Source organism: Phoca vitulina, unplaced genomic scaffold (assembly GCF_004348235.1).
Source record: "Phoca vitulina isolate PV1807 unplaced genomic scaffold, GSC_HSeal_1.0 scaffold34, whole genome shotgun sequence".
Taxonomy (NCBI): domain Eukaryota; kingdom Metazoa; phylum Chordata; class Mammalia; order Carnivora; family Phocidae; genus Phoca; species Phoca vitulina.
Window position 1 is genome coordinate 568771 of NW_022589737.1, and position 21954 is coordinate 590724.

General features: G+C 41.4%; 1 protein-coding gene across 4 annotated transcripts in view; it reads right to left on the reverse strand.

The window, feature by feature from the left end:
* MSANTD2 (Myb/SANT DNA binding domain containing 2) overlaps nucleotides 1-17779 on the reverse strand; it is a 32765-nt gene extending 14986 nt beyond the window's left edge. For all 4 annotated transcript variants that reach the window (XM_032426267.1, XM_032426266.1, XM_032426265.1 and 1 more), the window contains exon 1: nucleotides 16873-17779. In XM_032426267.1, coding sequence (XP_032282158.1) covers nucleotides 16873-17634 — 762 coding nt within the window. In that variant the 5' untranslated portion in view covers nucleotides 17635-17779. The remainder of the gene's footprint in view (nucleotides 1-16872) is intronic.
* Nucleotides 17780-21954: the final 4175 nt, after the last annotated feature.

Here is a 21954-nt window from a genome sequence, read left to right on the forward strand (position 1 = left end):
TATTCCTTAGATCATAAACTCTGGGAGGTAGGAATTATGTCTGCCTAGTTCATGGTTTCCCTGAGCCCAGAATAGTGCCTATCACATAAGGGTTCAATATATATTTATTAAGTAAATGAATTAAGGTGATTTTAACATTGTAAATCACTCGCAAGAAGATCAATTTTTTTTCTTAGCGGAGAAAATTAGGAAACTCACTGTATAACCACAGTGGTGTATTATATTTATAGAATCAATAAATCCAAGGTAGGTAAGGCTCCTACTTGAAAAAAGCAGGAGCAGAAAAGGGTCTGAAACATAGATACAGCTGTAATTAGCAAAGCAAATTCCCTTTGTAACCAAGGGAATAGGTGCAGAGGGCAAGGGCTATTTTAACAAATATCTACCATTCTTGTTGTTATACTTTTCTTTGGGTGGGGGAGAGCTCTGTCGCTCTGTCCAAATTTGATTATTTCTTATGCCTTACAAATTAAATAAATAAAATATTCAAGGATATAAAGTAGAGTAGAAAAGGGAAAAAAGACTCAATTGTTTCCTGGATTCTAATAGGGCAAACAGGAGTATGACCACCAGAAACCAAGAGATCTTACCTCTCTGGAGCCCCAGTCTCTGTGGGGAACTGTCCAGGATTGCATTTTTTCAGCTTGCACCACATTCCAAATCTGGCTACGAACGACTCACTTTTGTGTCTATAACTGGTCAGTACTGTCTTCATGAGGGAGATTCTTATGTGGAACAAATAATTCAGGAGACTTTGATCCTCAGTGAGCATCAGCTCCTCTAAGTTTTCTAGGTTCCTCCATGCTAGCAGGTGAGGGTCTTGTCCATTCAGATTATGAAGAAGAAAAGCCCTCAAGAAGGACAATACCAATTGTCGAAAACAAACATTTTCCATTGCCCAAGGAACTATATTCATAGGACCATAAATTTTTAACCCTATGCTGTAGGTAAATCATATGGGTGCTTATACAATATCTCCTATCGGCAGCAACACCATACAAGCATTACCTAGTAAGTGTAGTCATGCTTAAGGGCTTCTTTGGGATACAAGAATCCTAGGCATGAAATCCTCAAGTGCTGCTCTATTTAGAACAAGACAGGTCAAAAAATTAGGGCTTACTGAACTACTTAACTATTTCAGACATAAGCAGCAACAGATAGTTATAGTCATCAAAGACAGTCATATACCACTCTTTGTCTAGAACTTCCTCTCCATCTAAATGGGGGGAAAGATCAGTTGTTTGGTAAAGAATTAACCTGGATTAGGTTATTTTCACCTGACCTCCTCCATCACTTCTGAAGTTGCTGTATTAGCATCTCTGTTAAATCTTTTTCTCAGTACTTCACACCCTGGGGCACCACCTCAAAGTGGTATTCAAATGATATTTAAAATGTTAACTTTTATTAATATGTGAGAACTAAAAAAAACATATTCAAGAGAGTTATCTAAAATATTTCAAGGATGGCAGCAGGGGAGAATCATTCATCCGTAAAGGTCTCCCACACAAACATCCTGCACTGCGCACTAATTGGTCCATAATTAAGAACTACACACGCATACACATACATGCACACACACATTACAAAAACACCTCACACAGTTTTATCATTACAACGTTGTACTGCTTCCCAAACACAGGGTACTTTCTGCTAGTAACGAGACCAATGTTTAAAAGGAAAATGGTGCAGAGCAGTTCCCCCGCCAAAACAGTAAGCCACCTTATTCCTTTTATGTGAACCATGAAAGTTTTGTAGTTATTTTCTTACTAAAAACTACCATCTATTATGCAAAGATAATCTATAATACAAATTCTTTCCCTTAGTAAACTTTGCATATTTGATTGTGACATCCAGACAAAATCATCTAAAAAGTAAGGTTATTAGAAATCCTCCATCATGGTATCTGGTTAGTCTTGACTGAATCTGGGACAAGATTCAGACAATTGTTTTAAAAAGGGTAAATACTGAATTAAAGTTGACCCTTGAGCAACACGGATTTGAACTACAAGGGTCCACTTACACATGAATTTTTTTTTGACAAATACATTACTGTAAAGTTATTTTCTCTTATGATTGTGTTAATATTTTTCTCTAGCTTATTTTATTGTAAGAATACAGTAAGAATATTGTAAGAATACAATACATAATACATATAACATACAAAATATGTCAATCAACTGCTCATATTATCAGCAAGTCTTCTGGTCAACAGGTTATTAGTAGTTAAGTTTTTGGGGAGTCAAAAGTTATACCCAGACTTTTGACTGCACAGGGGGTTGGTGTCCCTAACCCCCATGTTGTTCAAGGGTCAACTGTACTTCAAAAAGTGGGTTTTTGGTTTTTTTTTTGCATTTCCATGGTGTAAACTACAGATCATAAATGCATGAAAAGAACACATATTCATACGCTGACAAATACCTTTTCTATGAAAGACCTGAAAATAAGCATGTTTTAAGTTTATGCATTTGTCCTTGGGCAACCTGAAGTTATTTAGGAAGTTGTTAGAAAGAAATTCAGGCAATCATAACCCTTTTTATAGCTCATTTGGTAGCATTTTTATATTTACTCTTACCTTTATGAGGATTGCTAAAAGCAATAGCCATATGAAAAATGCAGTCTACAAAAATCAAACATTTTCCATATGTGGCTCAATGTTCCATGCAATGAAGGTAAAAACCGTAACTACCATTTTTCTCAGTGCCTACTGTACGCCGAGATTTGGGCTAAGCAGTTTATACTTATTATTCCTAATGTTTACTTTAATGCTAAAAGAGAGGGGTCCCAGGAAACAGTCTGAGAAGTCAGTGCAGCAGGCTTACTGAGGAGGGCTCTTGAGAACACCCGTGAGAGACTGACCAGAACAGGGTTGGGCAGACAAAGAAGTTGCAACAGAGGCCTCAGCTAACCCAAAGTGAGGTGTGGGAACTGGGATAAACCTTCAGAGTTGTCCTAACTGGGGCAAGGAGGCTGTACCTTGTAATCCAGCCACTGGATTCAGGCTGCCCCTGGGGAGGGAGCCTAACCTTGGGAGAGACAGCTCCCTTGGGCAAAAGGAACTTCCTTCCAGGAAGTCACCTGGAAGCCTTGGCCAATCATTGCTCCAGGCAGCCTGGGGGTGGGGGTGGAGGGAGGTAGACTGACTAGCTGACTGGTGTCTCACTCCTGGAGGAGGGGTCTGGGTAGTGTATCACATGTATATGAAAGCTATGTGATACATCCCTACTTAATTGAATAGAGAACTAAGGGAAAGGTAAGAGCTTATCCAACGTCACTATCAGAGCCTCTTTAACGTAAATTTAGGTTTCAAAACTAGGACCTGGTATTCCTCTCTTCAGTGGACATTGAAAAGTATAGAAAATCAGTGTATTTACCTTTTTGCCATAGTTGCCAGGAAGTTTATATAGAGCTCGTTTTAATATTTAGCGCAAGTAACCATATTTACCTGGGTTACTCCCTACACTCGCTGATTTCTTATTTTTGAATTCTATTTTTAGCTTTCTTTATATGCGTCTACACTTTCTTTGGCACATTTACATTATATATTACAAGCAGCCCATCTCATCCTCATCATCTCTAAGAAGAGTACCTAAACCATTTACACGTTAGGTGAATGATGGCAGGCTTAGGTAATGGACACTCCATGGCCTCCTTTTGGTAAACCACATCCTTACCTGCTTTTACTGCCAAAAAGTAATTCTACTTTGTAAATTCCTTCTGCAGTTCAAACTTACTTCCTTTAAGAGGAGTTGGTAGTTCAATAAATACCATCATTTATATAAAGATGTGAGTGAACTGAGTCTTTGACAACAAAAGCCTCATTTATGTTTCAATACCTGTTGTAAACTCTTCCTTGGGACTTCCAAATCGAATGTTTTTCACTGTGCTTATAATCTTAGGACACCATGAATTACCTGCAAGAATTTTTAAAACTTGTGTTTTCCTTCTACCTTAAGTAACATGTATGAGCATAATAACATCCATCTGTGTGTTGCTATGTGTCTTTGCTATTGCATTTGATTGTTTATGATCACATTGTTGCCAAACACTTCAATTGTCAACATTTTTTAAATGTGGGCTGATGATTCATAAAGAGGTTAATATAAACAAGTGGCTAAGAGCATGGCGACAGACTGCTCAGTCTAACTTCACCACCTGCTAGCTTTGTGACATTAGATGAAGTAATCTCACTGTGCCTCAATTTCTCCATCTGTTAGGTGGGGCTAATAACAGTACCTCCATCATAGATGTGTTGTGAGTGTTCAATGAAAAAATACAAACAGAGCACTTAAAGCAGTGTCTGCCTAACAGCTTGTATTGAATAAATGTTGCCATTATAACAAAAATGATAGTCACACCACATGGAGACCACTTGTAAATAAAGGTTAGTTCAAGCAGGAAAAGGTAGCCCCAAAGTTTTATCAAAAAGTCAGCATCAGAATCTGGAAAGCAAGTAAGTTTCAGCTAAACCACATCATCCAATGTTAAAGGAATGCCAGCTTCATTTTCTGATTTTTAGTTTTATTGGTATGTAGAAGTATTTTAAAGTAATTTTTTTTGATAACATGTGAGATCTGTGTTATACCTAGATTTAGGTTTGTTACGTATTATGTAACATTGTTGCATAAACATGCTTTAGATTATTCAAGTTTTCAGAAACACCTGGCTATACTAGCAGAGCTTCTTTAACTTTTTGTTAGTCTTTCCTCTTTATAGATAAAAGCCAATCATTTAACTATTTTCAAAGGTGTGTAGTCTTGGCAAGAATATGGTGACTAACACTGACATATAAAGAAAAGGGGAGAAAAGGAATCCTAACTACAGGAATAGGCCTTACTCATCGGGCAACCTGCTTACGAGAAGCAGGCAGACAGAACAGCATGAATCAAATAATAAGTATGAATGACCCATATATTTTCTTGGAGTTCAATGGAACAAAAAGCATGTGCATCTCTCATTCTTTTTTGGTGCATGAAAATTTACTGGAATTAAAATCATGGAGCACCTGGGTGGCTTAGTCAGTTAAGCATCCGACTCCTGGATTTGGCACAGGTCCTGATCTCATGGCTTGTGAGATCGCACCCTGCTTCAGGCTTCAGGCTTCAGGCTCTGGGCTCAGTGAGGATCTGCTTGGATATTCTCTCCCTCTGCCCCTTCCCCCGCTCTCTCAAATAAATAAATCTTTTTTTTTTTTAAATCAGATTCACCACTTTTTGAAAAATAACATTTCATAGATATGTAATTATGCTACCATGAAGTTAAAGTATTTCCACTGATTTTTCTTAATTTTGTAATGTGGTTTATATTACTTATTTAAGGAAAAATATTCTTTTATACTGTTCAAAAACAAGCACAACTCTGATCCCTCAAAGTCCAACTATTAACCATGTCTCCTAATTTGCAAAAGAGAGAAGGGACATTACCTGGTTATGCGGGAGACTGAACAGGGGTGTGCATTATCTAATGACTGAATGAATAGGAACAATGTTGTACTTCGCTGCTTCATGGGGCAAACCTCAGTGACAACTGGACATATCACAATAAAAAGGTCTAATATAAAATCATGTAACTCGTTCTTAATAAAGAAAAGGCAAACTGAACCTTTATGACTAACATACAATGAAAAGTAAGAGCTCAAACATTCCAAGGCGCCTGGCTGGCTCAGTCAGCAGAGCAAAAGCGACTCTAGATCTCAGTGAGTTCAAGCCCCATGCTGGGCATGGAGCCTACTTAAAAAAAAGAAAAAAAAGAGCTCAAATATTATAAGGTCAATAAGGCTGATATCTAGTAATATCATGTTTGAGTGGTCTTCTTTCTATTGTGCTAATTGTTTTGAATTGCATTATTTTAAATATCACATTGGTTTCTACCAGAATGTAAGCTCTTTGAAGGCAGGGGTTTCCTTTGATTTTGTTTGCTGATATATTTCCAGCACCTAAATCAATGCCTGGCATGCAGAAGCAGCTCAGTAGATTTTTTGCTAAATGAATGAATGAATGAATGAATGAATAAAAATTCCTTAAGATTTTATATGGCAATTGAGAAATCAAATAGGGGCGCCTGGGTGGCTCAGTCGTTAAGCGTCTGCCTTCGGCTCAGGTCATGATCCCAGGATCCTGGGATCAAGCCCCGCATCAGGCTCCCCGCTCTGCGGGAAGCCTGCTTCTCCCTCTCCCACTCCCCCTGCTTGTGTTCCCTCTCTCGCTGTGTCTCTCTCTGTCAAATAAATAAATAAAAATCTTTATTAAAAAAAAAAGAGAGAGAAATCAAATATAAGGTTGAGGTTCTTTTTGACCTATCACATCTTCTTTCTAAATCATAAACCAGCTCCTTCCATTTTAGAGAAAGTATCTGTAAATTTAAAATAATAATAATAAAAGCAGTTTTTGATAGATATGAACTTTATTCTGGTTTTATTAATATCAATTACAAACATAATTGACTTATTCGAATAAATGAAGAAATCTGAAGGTAGATATTAGAGAAACAATATTGTGAGTTTCAAAAATTCAGGCTATTACAACAAGATATGTCTTACACAGGCTGAGAAAATGCAACTAGGAAACATATCTAAGTAAATAACTTCCATTCTGTTGTTTCAATTTGTATTGAATGAAGTATTACTTGGTAGCTCAAAATATGTAATTTTTGACTACAGCCAAGAACACATATATAAAAATAAAATAATGGCTGTTATTCCTAAAATGTCTGAGAATAAACACAGGTTTGTATTTTACTAAGGAATAACAATACATCCCACTAAGTGACAAGATAACACTCGCTTGATTAGTGCCAAGAAAAAAAAAAAGTATTTCCATTGGCTCTCAAGGACTGTCTCAGCTACAAGAGGTAAGAATTAAAACAGATTTAAATACATGCCTTTTTCCAATACGCATTTTCCAGTGATTTAGAACAGTAGGGGGGAAGACTCCGCATAGATTACAAACTCCAGATAATTTGTAACATATGCATACGAGGCACAGATTCGTTAAGCATTCATTCTGAACACTGAATGAAGTTTTTGCTACGGTCAATAGCAGGCAGACGACCACACTGCATGAACCCCACAACAGAAATAAGATTAAGGAGTACCTAATAATCACAGCAATCCTAACAATCAACTGTTTAAAATCTAAAGCTTTATGGTACTGGTCCTTGTTTTTGAAACTCAAGACATTTTTCCTCCCATTTTTAAACCTTTTTAAAATATTAGATAGATTTAACCTTTGAAAAGGGAAAAAAACCCACTATTCTACCTGATATGAGCATACTTCAGAGGGCCTGTATGACAATTAACATCTGAAACTGGAGATGTGACTTTTAGTTTTTTTGCCCTCTGGTAATGTTAGAAAAAAGAGGCGGGGCGGAAAGAAGGCAGGATAATCACTTCCAAAGCTCAGGGAGATCAGAATCCAAGAGTCTAGAATATATCCTCGAGGTAACATAGACAGGGCTGTGCTGAAATGGTGTTTTAGTTGGATCTCATTGGGTTCTAGAACCAACTCTAAAAACTTAGGTTATGAAGCACTGTGGTGCTGAGGACTACAACAAACAATCCTGTGCAAGCTGGTAGAAGTTGTGTGCCAGGTTAAGATCTATCAAACCCTAGAGATTAGAATTTTCAGATTCCCCGAACAGCCTCGCTGATTTGGGTGTATCTGAAATCTACAATCTTCTCTGTTTTCATAACCACTGTTTTATTGTACTTCTCGTCAACTTACTGCAAAAAGCCTCTAAATGATCTCTGTGCTTCCGGTCTCACCCTTCCCAACTCATTCTCCACATCACAGCCAGTCCAAACCCTAAGGCTAACTATGTCCATTCCCCAGCTTACTGCTCTTTGATGATTAGGGTAAAGTCGAAACTCCTTAGTACATTATCTCACTTCTTGTTTATGTCTCCAGTCTCATTTCTTATCACTTCCCACCTCCTTCCACTCTGTTCCCACCAACCCTAGGCTCCAGCTCTCTAGAACTACACAGTACAAAACATTTCACCAGAATATCTGGGACGTGACCTGTTCCAAATTATGATGTTTCTGAAGTTCTGATACCTTAAATCTGAAAGAGCACAATGACTGAAAATACCTTGATCTCACCTCAGTATCTTCTAATCTTCTTTTATCTAACTGCAGGTTATGGCCCATTAGTGGGTTGGGTTGGGAAATCAATTTTAGTAGGTTGTGACCACCTTTCTAAACGCCCCAAGTGGAAGATGAAGAGACAGAGCACAGGGGATCAAGAACTGTTGTGGGGAAGAGGACCCAGGGGCAGTGAGAGGGAGCCTAGGGAGACAGGGGGTGAATGGGGAGCTGGGACAGGTTAGAGGGGGTGAGTACAGGGGAGGAAGGCTTGAAGACTGCCAGTCTGGGGGGGGGGGATTAGCCGAGCCTGTGGGCACAGGGCACACATGTAATAACGGGGAGGCATCGTGTCCCACACCAGGTGTTGGCGTACATCAGCGGGGTCACGTCAAGCAAACCGGGGGTATCCCTGGTCTACTCCATGCCCTCCCAGAATGTGTCCCTGCGGCTGCAGGGCCTCCGGGAGAAAGACTCTGGGTCCTACCGCTGCTCTGTGAATGTGCAAGACCACCAAGGCATCAAAAGGAGCCACAGCAGCAGAACTCTAGAGCTCAGGGTGCTGGGTAAGTGAGAAGCGCACACTTGGCAACATCTTCCCCAGCCCCAGTGGAGGCCAGGCAGCTCTCTCTCCCAAATGGCTGAGCATAAAGGTTGGAGGAGGGCAGACAGAGCGATAGAAGGGAGGGGGGCGTGTGTTTGGGGGTGGGTGGGAGGGATCTGTTGGTCCCTTGGGGTTGAGTTTTTAACCTGTCTCCCTGCTCCAGTTCCTCCAGCTCCTCCATCCTGCCGTCTCCTGGGCGTGCCCCGTGTGGGGACCAACGTGACCCTGAGCTGCCAGTCCCCAAGGAGTAAGCCAGCTGCCCAGTACCAGTGGGAGCGGGCACCCCCATCCACCCAGGTTTTCTTTGCACCAGCTTTAGGTGAGGGAGCTTGAGGCTGTGGCTGGGGGAGGGAAAGATGAGCGGCACCAGAGGGACGGGGGTGAAAAGGGGAGGCAATGCTGCAAAGTCCTGGGGCAGAGTTGGTGGAGGAGGAGGAGGAGGATGTAGGGAGGGGACCGGAGAAAGAGAGCCTACCAGACAGGCAATGTGTTGGGTGCTTTCAGATACTGTATACTTATGATACTCAAGAGGACATATGGCCTAGTGGTTTTGGAGCTAAATGACCTGTGCTCACATAGAACAGAACATACCAGAGTGTACTACACATAGTTAAGGAGAATATCATTTTGTGGATTAAGTAAATGAATATTTGTGAAACACTTCCAACAGTGCATGGCATGTGACAAATGTTATGTAAGTCTTAGCTATAATCATAATTTTGTGAAAGTGTTTCAGTTACACATATATATCATGGGAATATTAGGCCACAGGGTAAAATATATGTCTTCCTATTGTATGTTCAAAAGATGCACTGCTTTGGTTTTTCTTTCCAGTAAATAAGAATGAGATATATAATAGATATGTGCACAACTACAGTCCAACACTATAAAAAGGTTATTTATCAAAACGTAGGGATGCCTGGGTGGCTCAGTCGTTATGTGTCTGCCTTCAGCTCAGGTCATGATCCCAGAGTCCTGGGATCAAGCCCCGCATCGGGCTCCCTGCTCAGCGGGAAGTCTGCTTCTCCCTCTCCCATTCTCCCTGTTTGTGTTCCCTCTCTCGCTGTCTCTGTCAAATAAACTAAAAAAAAAAAAAAAAAAAAACCATAAAACTGTCTAGAATTGGTATGCGCACTCTACTGTTATTCCAAAACTACCTGCTCCACCTTTTTCTTGGTTCTTAAGGACACCACCAACTAGTCATTTGTAGATTCTAAGTCCTACCTTCACCAAATGCCATGCACTATAACAAATTGTTCTTCAATTGAAATGCATGACTTTGTAAGCAACTTATCACTTATAAATTTTTTGGAACAACTACAGCATTTAGATGTTTCCAGTTTAGGATTCTTGAATAAAATATATTTTGCTGTATTTGCGGTTTGCACTGTTCTAGGTTCTGTGTTTTCTGGCCTTTTACCCCAACCGCTCATCTCTCTCTACTTTCTTCCGCTCAGTTTGGTCCCACTTTACCTTCAAGACCCACCTCCTGAAAGTCTATGATGACATGCCTTTCCTGTGTGCGCCCGAAGCACCACGAACTTAACGTCAACATGCAACACAGACCTTACTCACAATACCGTAACTGGTGCTTTAGTAGTCTGACTCCTTCACTGGAAGGTGGACACTTGATGGTAGATGGTACCCTGCTGCATGTCTAAGGTCTACCATGCAAGGTACTCAAATATTTGTGGGTGAATAATAAAAAAAAAATCAAGTGCCTATTTCACACTTAAGTATTTGGAGAAACCCTGTGATCAATCTGTCAGTTGAGTCTGATGAAAGGGATGGGCAAGATCTCCAAATCTTCCCACAGATTCTTGCACTTTAGCCAAGAGTTAAGCTCCACATGTTTCTCCCGTTTCCTAAGGGCAGTGGAATCCAAGGGCCCAGCCCCACTATATCTGCCAAGAAAGATATCAGAAAGATGGTCAGAGTTCTAACGCAGTGGCCTCCCACTGGGGTATCCCTACTCTTCCTTTAATGATTAATCAAGGCACCTTAAAACCTTAGGGATTCCTGGCATTCCCAGTCTGGTCCATTATTTCTTAGGTGGAAAGCTTGGCCCCTTAATTTAGAATAACCAAAGCAAAATAGGCTAGTGATATTGTTTCTTTTAAATGTAAGTGGAATATTGTCTGATGACCAACATTTTCAAGATGCATTTGATAAAATCTACAGAAATGAGTTTTGTGTGGATTTTTCTGATTCAGAGTACATTACTGAGTAAATTTACAGCCAATCCTCACATCTTATTCATCTCATACTAGATTTACTATTTCCTATATCCTATTAACTTCCTGTAAACTTTCATATATAATGAAAAAATTTTAATGTCAGCTTTAAAATGTTCAAGAGAGTACAAAGACTCTTTTGGGAGTACATAAATGAAAAACTTCAAATACCATTATTCCAAAGCTGTTCTGGCCAATACAATAGCCATTGGCTAGATATACATGACTATTTAAATTAATTAAAATTAAATAAAATTAAAAATTCAGTTTCACAGTCACACTAGCCACATTTCAAGTATTCTATAACCAGCTATGGCTAGTGGCTACTGCACAGTGACTGATGGACAGTGCAGACAATAAGACACTCATATCACAGAAAGTTCTATCGATGGCATCGTCCTAGAGAACCAAGAATAGGACACTCTTTGCCCCAGCCAACTGAGGTTATAACACTTTATTCCTTGCACTAAAAGCTCTTCCTCCCTAGTACAGTGGACCATTTTTCTTGACTTCTATCAAGGTTCCTCCTCCTCAGAAGTAAAGTGACAGGGGGGACAAGAAAAAGGAACTTTGAGCTTCCCCTAAAAGTTTGAGTATGTAGCTCAGAGAACTGTTTCATAAAACAGACTTCTTTAGTACTCCAAATAACAACTTTTTACCTACACTGTTCAATATGGTAGCCCCTAACCACATGTGGCATTTATAGTTTAAAATTAAAAAAATTAAAGGGGCGCCTGGGTGGCTCAGTCGGTTAAGCATCCGACTCTTGATTTTGGCTCAGGTCATGATCTCAGGGTGTGAGATCGAGCCCCGTGTCAAGCTCTGTGCTCTGTGTGGAGCCTGCTTGTCCCTCTCCCTCTCTTCCTCCCCCGCTCACTCTATCTCTAAAATAAATAAAATATTTTTTAAAAATTAAATTAAAACAAAACATAATTTAAAATTCAGTTCCTCAGGCACACTAACCACATTCCAACGTCTCAACAGCCACACGTGACCGGTGGCTATCACACTGAACTGCGTTAGATACAGCACATTTCCATCATCACAGAAAGTTTTACTAAACAGCACTGTTTGTACTATGTGCTTTCTAAATTCTTTTTTCCTTTAACATATCCTCTTAATGAAGGATTCATAGTAATTTCACTCCACTCTTCACTAGATTTCCCAAAATGTCAAGAAATAAACTAGGAAGCCTATTCATCCAAAGTTTTAACATGTGCTTGTTAGACCTTTACCTCCTAAACTGAAAGACTATAAGTGTATGGTCAGTAGTCTGAGATGGTCTATTCTCTTAAGATACACATCAAGCCTGTTTCAGATTCACAAGCAGACAAGCATTCTGGAACACACAAGCTTCTGGGTGACAGTGGCATGGGAACAACAGAAGAGGAATATGTCAAAAATGGAAGCAAACAAATCTGACTAAATCCTTCTTACAAACTATTTGGTATACCGTATTTCTTGGAAATCTTCCAATGATAGTACAGAGGGACCGTCTTGGCTGCAAACCCCAGAGGAAAGTCCTCAGAAATTGGTGAAGTCTATTAAAACGCTTATACAGGGACAAAGGTATCTTCTGGCTCCGTGTCATCTTTACCCTATTGGTTCTTGCAAACAAATAATGACAAGGCTTGAGAGCTAAAATGAAAGACCAAATGTACTACGTGTCATTTGTCTGTTAAAGTACGAAATTTGTCCTAAAGATTATGAATGATTATGTCCTAATGATTGATGAATAAATCTAAGAAATCTCCCTAAAAAACTGATCATTTTGTTTGCTAGGCAGAAGACTCCCAACCAGTTTTAAATTTGTCTGATGAGCAACCCGTACTGATCCAGCAAAGACAAGCTTTTTAGGTCATACAATCACCTTGCTTTTCATCTCGAGGCAGAGCTAGAAGTACACATCTGTTTCAAAGACATAAAGCCAACTCTCAAGAGGCAAATTTTTGGAGAACACCCAAAAACATGGGACTTGAGAATTAGTTTTGCAGTGCATCAGATTAACTGACTGAAGTGTGAATACAGCATCTGGCTCCGAAGTGAATGCTTTCATGAATGCCAAGTCTAGATAGATCTTTCAAATACTACAGTATGGACTGTGATGAGATCTCTCCCTCCTTTGAAGTCATCACATTTATTGTCTGCTTTAGTCATATGACACTTAATCAAATACTGCACCACATACCATCCCTTGTGTTGTAGAGCTTTTTAACTCTTGGATGTGTGTATACAGACTTCAAGTGCACTGTAAGCTCTTGGACTGTATATTACAATTCTTTTATTTATCCTAACATCTAGCATACAGCCCTGCACACAGTAAGCACTCAAGTACTTGGTGGATGGAGATGGGGAGAAAAGGACTATAGAAGAGAAAAATCATGCAATGACCGGACAGAAAACCACCTTATTATGTGTTTATCTGACTCCAAAATTAGGCTGGAATTGTTAGTGGACAAATTTTCTTCTGGCAAACAAACAAACAAAAAAAACAACAACAAAACTTCAGAACCAAACCATCTGTGGAGTAAGGCAGTCTCAAACACATCCATTTCATCCAAATGACTGAACAAATACCAGTAACAGGACATGTCAGACTTCAAAATGAAAACCTTTACAGCAATAAACAAGTGTTTCTATGTGACTTTAAGCTAAAATCCTGTGCACTTAGAAATATACATATTTACTTGGATAGTATTCAAAAATAGTACTCTGGTAGCAAAATCCAAGAGTTATTAATTTCAAAATTTACAATTTTAATAGACAGGAAATCTAAAACACAGTCCAGAAAAGGGAAGCGATGTGCTTTCAGTTTATTCAGGAAGATGGCCAGGGAAGAGGCTGGGCTAGCACTCAGCTTTCTGATGCCTTCTTATGATGAGATGGAAGGCTGCTACATCAACATGCTGAAACTAGGATTAAAGGAAAGTTTCATGGAAAAACCGAAGTTACTGTATATCTCTTCCCTCCTTTCAAACTTAGAAGACATTATTTACGGAGTTTTCATAATTGAGTTTTAATAAATATTCCAAATACATTCAGCCAGAAATTTAATTGACACACATGATGTTCCTTCCCTGTGAGCCTCTGACATGAGTTCACATTTAAGTGAGCACATTAATTAGTCTGTTTAAGAAGTTCCTCATGGTCCATATCTTCCTGCACTACTTCTTTTCTATTTTATAAAATCTAAAGCAAAAAAGATTGTTGAATTTCTTTTTGCAGTACTCATCAAGACAATAAAGTAAAAGAAGAAATTTCTGAATTATTCATTCTAAACAAGCATTTCTGAAACTGGGATCTAAAGATTTGTTTTCAGGGATTTGAGATTCTCTGACGATATTTTTAAGGTTGTGTTTTTATTTTCATAAATATATTCTGGATTACTTGGACATCCACCTCATAACTGTGTAAGGTTATGATTTCAGTGACAACATTTGCTTCTATGCTTAAGATTACATTCATGGTAAGTCTTCTGGAGGGACAGAGCTTAGTTTTCAATGCAAAATTTTTCAAACGGGGTTTCAAAAGTCTATGTCTTTGGATTAAAGTTTAAGTAACACTGATCTAGATTTCTATACGTCCCAAAATTCTCCTTCTAGACTTTACTTGGTAAATTTAATAAATATGTATCCAGTGTCTATAATGTGCTAAGCACTGGAGATAGAGTAGTGAATAAGAGAAACCAGAACTTGCCTTATGGAGCTTATAATTCTGGCAGGAAAGGCCAACATTCTTAATGAAGCAATCTGGTTCCTTGGTTGAAATCACTTAACAAGTAGAGGGGCGCCTGGGTGGCTCAGTTGGTTGGGCGACTGCCTTCGGCTCAGGTCATGATCCTGCAGTCCCTGGATCGAGTCCCGCATCGGGCTCCCTGCTCGGCAGGGAGTCTGCTTCTCCCTCTGACCCTCCCCCCTCTCATGTGCTCTCTCTCATTCTCTCTCTCTCAAATAAATAAATAAAATCTTTAAAAAAAAAAAAAAAAGAAATCACTTAACAAGTAGAGAAAAAACACACACAGTTATCTGTCCTCCTTGTCAACTACAACTGTTGATTAGGAATCCATTATCATCAACATATTTTCAAAATATTCTAAGAGCTTGAGGTCAATTTGGTCTTACCTATTTGAAAACAGGTAAACTGATCCTCTTTTAAAAATTCTTCAGAGAAGCTCAATCTCCTTTCCTTGCTTTAGGTTATGCTTCTCATAACCAGACAAAGATGTAACCCAACAAGGTATTTCCTGGTTATTGAGAAACAATTTTATGGAGAGATTTATAGTCAGTGAGGTTTTGATAGCACAACACTTTTTCCGTTTGATTGGGAAATTTCTACGGACAAAAATCGATCAAGCTAAAACAGCTGCAAATGCCTAAGTACACTTCCAAGTCAAGAAAAGTTGATGGGTGGATGCTAACCAGCACAGTGCAAAAACTCGCCCAGAAATTTAACCTTGATGACCTTGAAATCGAATTTGTAACTCTATTCTTTAATAGAAAAATGAATGAGATTCAGGAAACAGTGGCTACTATTAGGTACTACTTTAGTCCTGTCTATAAACGATTATTTTAATGACACCTTGTTAGGCTGGGGGGGGGGGGGGGGGGGGGAAAGAGGGAGCATAAGAAGACCTAAAGGTACATGTTATCAAGTACACCAATTCAATTTTGTAAATGAGAAATGGGTGCCAAATTCCTTGAACAATAGTTAATAAGTTTGAAATATCTCAGTTTCTGACCCAAATTTTCTAAGCAACATTGCCCCAGGATGAACACTACATGAGCCAAGATCTCCCCAACTCTGGAGCAATCTCTGACTTTAGTGTGATTGCGATTGTTTTCACTGGGTTTTTACCCCCAAAGAGCTCTGGAAAAAGTGTCAACCCTATCAGAAAAGAAGTACACACATAACTATGACTTTTAGCAAGAAGTAGTTCATTGAAAACTGGGAGGAAGAATCCTAACAGAATCTTTTAGCAGACACTATGATGAGGGAACTAGCTTACAACTCCCTAGCTGCCCATAATACAAACCTGAAAGCCTAGATTAAAAGTCAATAGAAACAGCGAAAAGATAACCTGGCTGGTGATAAAAATTTCTAGCCCAAATTAATCCTCTGTAGTTAAACATTCAGATACACAACGAGAGCCAGATGCACACTGAGAGCTTTACTTATCACCACATCCGGCACAATACCTAATTAAGCAGGGAAAAACTGGCTTTCATGAAGGAGCTTAGTCAGAAACATAGCAGGGCCTCAAGCCAATCTAACTCTGGAGGCATCGACACTCCACAAATTCCACACCAACTCTCAGCCAGGCTAACTTTAATTGCGCCCCTAACTCCACGATAACAATACACTAGCTGACTGCAATCAAGCCTTTCCAATTCTCCAAAGCATCTCAAGGCTTACTCGTCCTTCGAAGCTCAAGTTAGAAGCAAGGCGACCGACACAAAGGCCAGTCGTCCAAAGGCGCTTTTTGCATGGCTCTGCACTGCCACTCATTTGAAAATTCCTAAACTGGGGGCTCACCGGCCCCCCTCTTCTACCCTTCCTCAAAGCCGCCCCGGCTGGTAAGCCTCTGCCTGGGAGCCCCTCAGCCTGGAACAAAGCGAGGGGCCCCGGCGGTGGGGGCGAGAGGCGCCAGCGACACGGGGACTGCCGCACAGCGCACAATGAGAAACTACCAACTTCAGAGCGCAGGAACATCCTCAATTGGCAAGAAAGAGGGGCGGCGGCAGGCACGCCCAACTTCAAACTCAGGAAACCTACGGGCTGGCGGCCATCTGGAAAAAAGCCCCCTTCCCAGGGAGAGAAGAAAAAGGCGGAGGAGATGCGAATCACCCACCGGGCCCCGGAGGGGAGCCCTGCGCTCAGACCGGCCCCCGCCCCCGAGGCCCGCTTCCCCGCCTTCTCTCTGCCTCTGGTTCGCTGCCCCAGGCCGGGCGGCCGGTTACCTTGATGCGCTCCCGGCACTGGGACGGGGTCCGCTCGTAGCCCAGCTCGGCCAGGGCCCGGGACACGCGCTCGTACATGGCTGGCCCAGGGGCCTTGCTGCCGAACACCGTGCCGGCTCCCTCCAGCTGCTGGTACCGCGCTTCCACCAGCCGCTCGTTGCCCCACACTGCGATGAGCGCGTTCGTCTCGGCCGGCGTCCACGACATGCCCCGGCAGGCGGCGGCGGCGGCTGCCGCAGCCCCGCCACCGCCGCCACCAGGGGAGAAGGAGACCGAGGACGAGGCGGCGCTGCGGCCCCCCAGCCCCAGCCCGAGACCCCCGGACGCCGCTGCCCCTGAGCCCGCCGCACTGCCCGGCCCGAGCGGGGAGGCACCCCGAGGCGTGGAAGGGTCGGACAGCGATGGATTTCCGTCGCTCAGGCCACCAGGAGAAGCCGGGGAGAGCACCTCCATCTTCGGGATTTTTAGCGGCGAGTTGGCGGGCAGCTCCGAGCCACAGGGCGCAGCCATCTTCCAAGCGGCCGCCGCTGCACCGCCCGGAAGTGACGCGCCCGCGCATCCGGCCGCCGCGCTCTCCGGGGCTGCCCTCGGGCCTGGCTCGGCTGTGGGCGGGCGGCTTCGGGCTCCTGCTCCCGAGCGGAGGCTGTCCGCTCCCCCCGGCTTCTCTCCGCGAGCCCTACCGCGCCGCCCGCTCCTCTCCCGGGGCGAGGGGCGGGGGTGAGGCGCGCCGAAGCCCCGAGCTGACGAGAAGGGTGGGGGCATGAGGGCGCTGGCGTGAGGAGCAGATTGGAGCCTTCCCACTTCCTCTCCAATCTCAGCCCCCGGGAGGAGGGGTGAGGCCCGCGAGGGGGCCCGGAGTTAAGGAGGACTTGACCATTTCGCTCGCTGGCTCTCCTCTCTCCCTCCGCTCTGCCTCTCCTCCCTCCAAGCTGGCCTCGGGGTGCAGAGGCTGACGTCCAGGGCGGAGACTGGGGAAACCTGCGGAGGGTATATCCAGGAAGCAGCAAGGCTGAAGGGGTGCATTTCTGGGGGAGGCTTTAAAAAAGCAGTTTTGGACCGGCGTTAGAGTTGGTACTCGGTGGCTTTTCAAGAAACCCATGCGCATTATTTGAAGAACAGCAACTCTGACTCAGTTAAGATCTATTTTCCAGTTTGCCCGGGTAGCTGTGACGATTTGTAGAAAAATTAGATGTCTTTATCGCGTTTGTAGTTTGTAGCTTAAATACGTTAGGAACCCTGGAGCCCGGCAGGAAAGTTACTTTCCAATACCATTCCCCATCCTCCTAATTTGGAAGTTGCATCATTTCCCTACTTTCCTACTGTATTTCACACTCTGGAGTGTAAGGAGATTGAAAAGACTGTCAATTATGGCAACTCTTGTGACCTCTAGTAATTAGTGTATTAACCGTTCCTGAATACTCCTCAAAGTGCTGCAAATCCAATACATAGCTGAAAGGTATTTCAATACTCTTCAAAGCCAAAAATCTAATTGTTTATCTTGGATCCTTAACTTAAAAAGCCTCAGCGGATCTTTTTTCAAATATGAATAAGCCATGCGATATTTTTTTAAAAATCAAATATACATTAAGTTGTTTTTTTTTAAAATAGAGCTGAGGTCACCTACATTTAAACTCAGAATCACTCGAGAGAGAGTGATATGGCTAGGAGGCCAAAGGGAATAAGCAATGGGGATGAAGTAAAGGAGATAACTGTGTATTTCACATTTCAATGCCACCATAGTTTTAAGTTACCAGTATGAGGTATCATAAAGACGTTCCAGAATTTATGCTACCTTTCTTCTTTTTCTAAGAAAAAGATATAGTCAAGCACCATGGTTAAGAGTATGGATTCTAGAGGTGCCCGGATGGCTCAGGCGGTTAAGTGGCTGCCTTTGACTCAGGTCATGGCCCCAGAGTCCTGGATGGAGTCCTGGGATGGCGCCCCACATCTGGCTTCCTGCTCAGCGGGGAGTCTGCTTCTCCTTCCCCCTGTGCCCCTCCCTGCCTCTCGTGCTCTCTCTCTCTCTCTCAAATAAATAAATAAAATCTTAAAAAAAAAAAAAAAAAGAGTATGGATTCTAGAGTCAATGCCTGGCTTCAAATTCCAGTTCTGCAACCTCAGCCAATTTACTTAAGCAATCTCTCAGTACCTGGGTTTCTTTGTTTATAAAATGAGGATGACCTCACAGCATTGTTGTGAGTAGATGAGTTAATACAGGTAAAGCCCTTAGAATGGTGCCTGGTTCATAGTAAACAGTGTATGAGCTATTACCTCACTTTGGCTACGCAGTAGTCCCCTCTTCTGTGCGGTTTCACTTTCAGGGTTTCAATTACCAGTGCCAAAGGCAGTCAGGAAAGCAAATCATCCTCCTGATCTATGGTCAGAAGGTCAATAGTAGCCTAAGGCTGCCTCACCATGCCTCTGTCATTCACCTCTCATCATCTCATCATGTAGGCAGTTTATCATCTCACATCATCGCAAGAACGGTGAGGACAGTACAATCAGATATTTTGAGAGAGAGGAACGAGATTCACATAACTTTTATTACAACACATTGTTATAATTGGTCCATTATTATTGTCATTAATCTCTAACCATGCCTAATTTATAAATTAAACTTTATCATAGCTATGTATGCATAGGAAAGAGCATAGTACATGTAGAGTTGGGGACTGTGTGCACTTTCAGGCACCCACGGGAGGTCTTGGAACAATCCCCTGTGGATAAGGAGGACTACTGTACTTTAGTTAATAGAGAATCTTCCCTTTGTCGCTTTCTCACCATCACTAGTTTTCAGTGTCTTCATTGTCAGTTCTTTTAAGGGCTCTGGTGACATCTCAAACACCTGTCAAAGCAAAATTCACTCTCATTCAGCCCAACAGTAAGTTTTTTAATGTCATAAGGTATTTAATGTTTATGAAAAGGAGAATCACGCCTAGATCAGAGACTCCGAAGAGTTTTAAAATCACTGCTTATCCTGCTCTCATTTTCCCACAAGCCTGAAAAAGATCCTCCCTCCTTCTATTGTTAATTCTGGATGATTCTCAAATCAACTCTGACTCATGCAGGAAGCCTTCCTAGATAAAGTGGGTTGACTGGGAAGTCTCCCTTCCCACAAACTTCTGTTTCTAGACATTATTTCTCTATACCCCCCCCTTTATTCCCACACTCATCAGTCTATCCAATGAGAAAAAGTATCAAAAATAAAATTTCCAGTAACATCCTGAGGTTAAAATTAATTCAATAACATAAAAGCTATTAATATGTACTACACTGTGGAGACATTGCTATATATGCAACCTGGATCATGTGCTTGTCACGTTGGCTTACCATGGCTGATCCTGGATTCCAGGCGCTGTGTGACGGGCTTGCTCAAGGCTTCATAGTTCAATCAGAATGTATGGAATGCGTTTGAAGTCATGTACTGTACCTTTTATTGTGGATTCAGTTGATAGCATAAGTAGATAAAAACCTATTTGAGAGATAATGTATGCAACGTCTCAAAATAATGTGCAAATGAATACAAAACGATACACGGTAATCGACCTATAAACTGTCAGCTCCTCCCTTTAATTGTATCCTTCCCCTTTTCCACTTCTTCCACAATCTGTGCCCAGGATTTGTTTCTCAGCTTTTCTTTCTTTTTTTTTCATTGATTATCTTCCCCATGCTGTATCTTTTATTCCCATGACTTATTCATCCCATAACTGGAAGCCTGTATCTTCCACTCCCCTTCACCTGTTTTGCCCATTTCCCTACCTCCCTCCCCTCTGGCAACCATCACTTCATTTTCTGTATTTACAAGTCTGTTTCTGCTTTTTGTTTGTTTGTTTGCTTTTTTTTTTTTTTTTTGGATTCCTCATATACATGAAATCATATGCCATTTGTCTTTCTCTGTCTGACTTATTTTACTTAGCATAATACTGTCTAGGTCCATCCATGTTGTCACAAAGGGCAAGATCTCATCTTTTTTTTTGCTGAGTAATATCCATTGTGTATATATACCACCTCTTCTTTATCCATTCATCTGTCGATGGACACTCAGGTTGCTTCCATATCTTGGCTATTGTAAATAACGCTTCAATAAACATAAGGGTGTATATATCTTTTCAAATTAGTGTTTTCATTTTTCTTTGGGTAAATATCCTATTGTAGAATTACTGGATTATATGGTATTTCTATTTTTAATCTTTTGGGGAAACTCCATACTGTTTTTCACAGTGGTGGTTGTACCAATTTATGTTCCACCAATAGTGTATGAGGGTTCCTTTTTCTCCACATCCTCACCAACATTTATTTCTTGTTTTTCTTATTCTAGCCACTCAGACAGGTGTAAGGTGATATCTCATTGTGGGTTTGATTTCCATTTTCCTTCTGATGGGTGATGTTAAGCATCCTTTTCATGTGTCTGTTGGCCATCTGTATGTCTTCTTTGGAGAAATGTCTGTTGAGATTATCTGCCCAATTTAAAAAATTTATTTAATTTGAGAGAGTGAGTGAACGCAAGAGCAGGGGCAGGGGCAAAAGGAGAGGGAGAGAGAGAATCCCACGCAGACTCCCTGCTGAACACGGAGCCCTGAGATCATGACCCTGAGATCATGACCTGAGCTGAAATCAGGAGTCAGAGGCTCAACTGACTGAGCCACCCAGGGACCCCTCCTCTGCCTATTTTTTAATGGGGTTATTTGGGTTTTTTTAGTGTTGAGTTGTATAAGTTCTTTATATAGTCTGGAGATTAACTCTTTATCGGATATATCATTTGCAAATATCTTCTCCCACTGGTTAGGTTGCCTTTTTATTTTGTTAATGGTTTCCTTCTCTGTGCAAAAGCTTTTTATTTTGATGTAGTCCCAGTAGTTTATTTTTGCTTTTGTTTCCCTTGCCTTAGGAGATGTGTCTAGAAAAATGTTGTTATGGCTGATGTCAAAGAGATTACTGCCTGTGTTCTATACCAGGAGTTTTATGGTTTCAGGTCTCACATTTAGGTTCTTCATCCATTTTGAGTTTATTTTTGTGTACTGTGAAAAAAAGTGGTCCAGTTTCCTTCTTTTGCATGTGGCTGTCCAGTTTTCCCAGCACCAT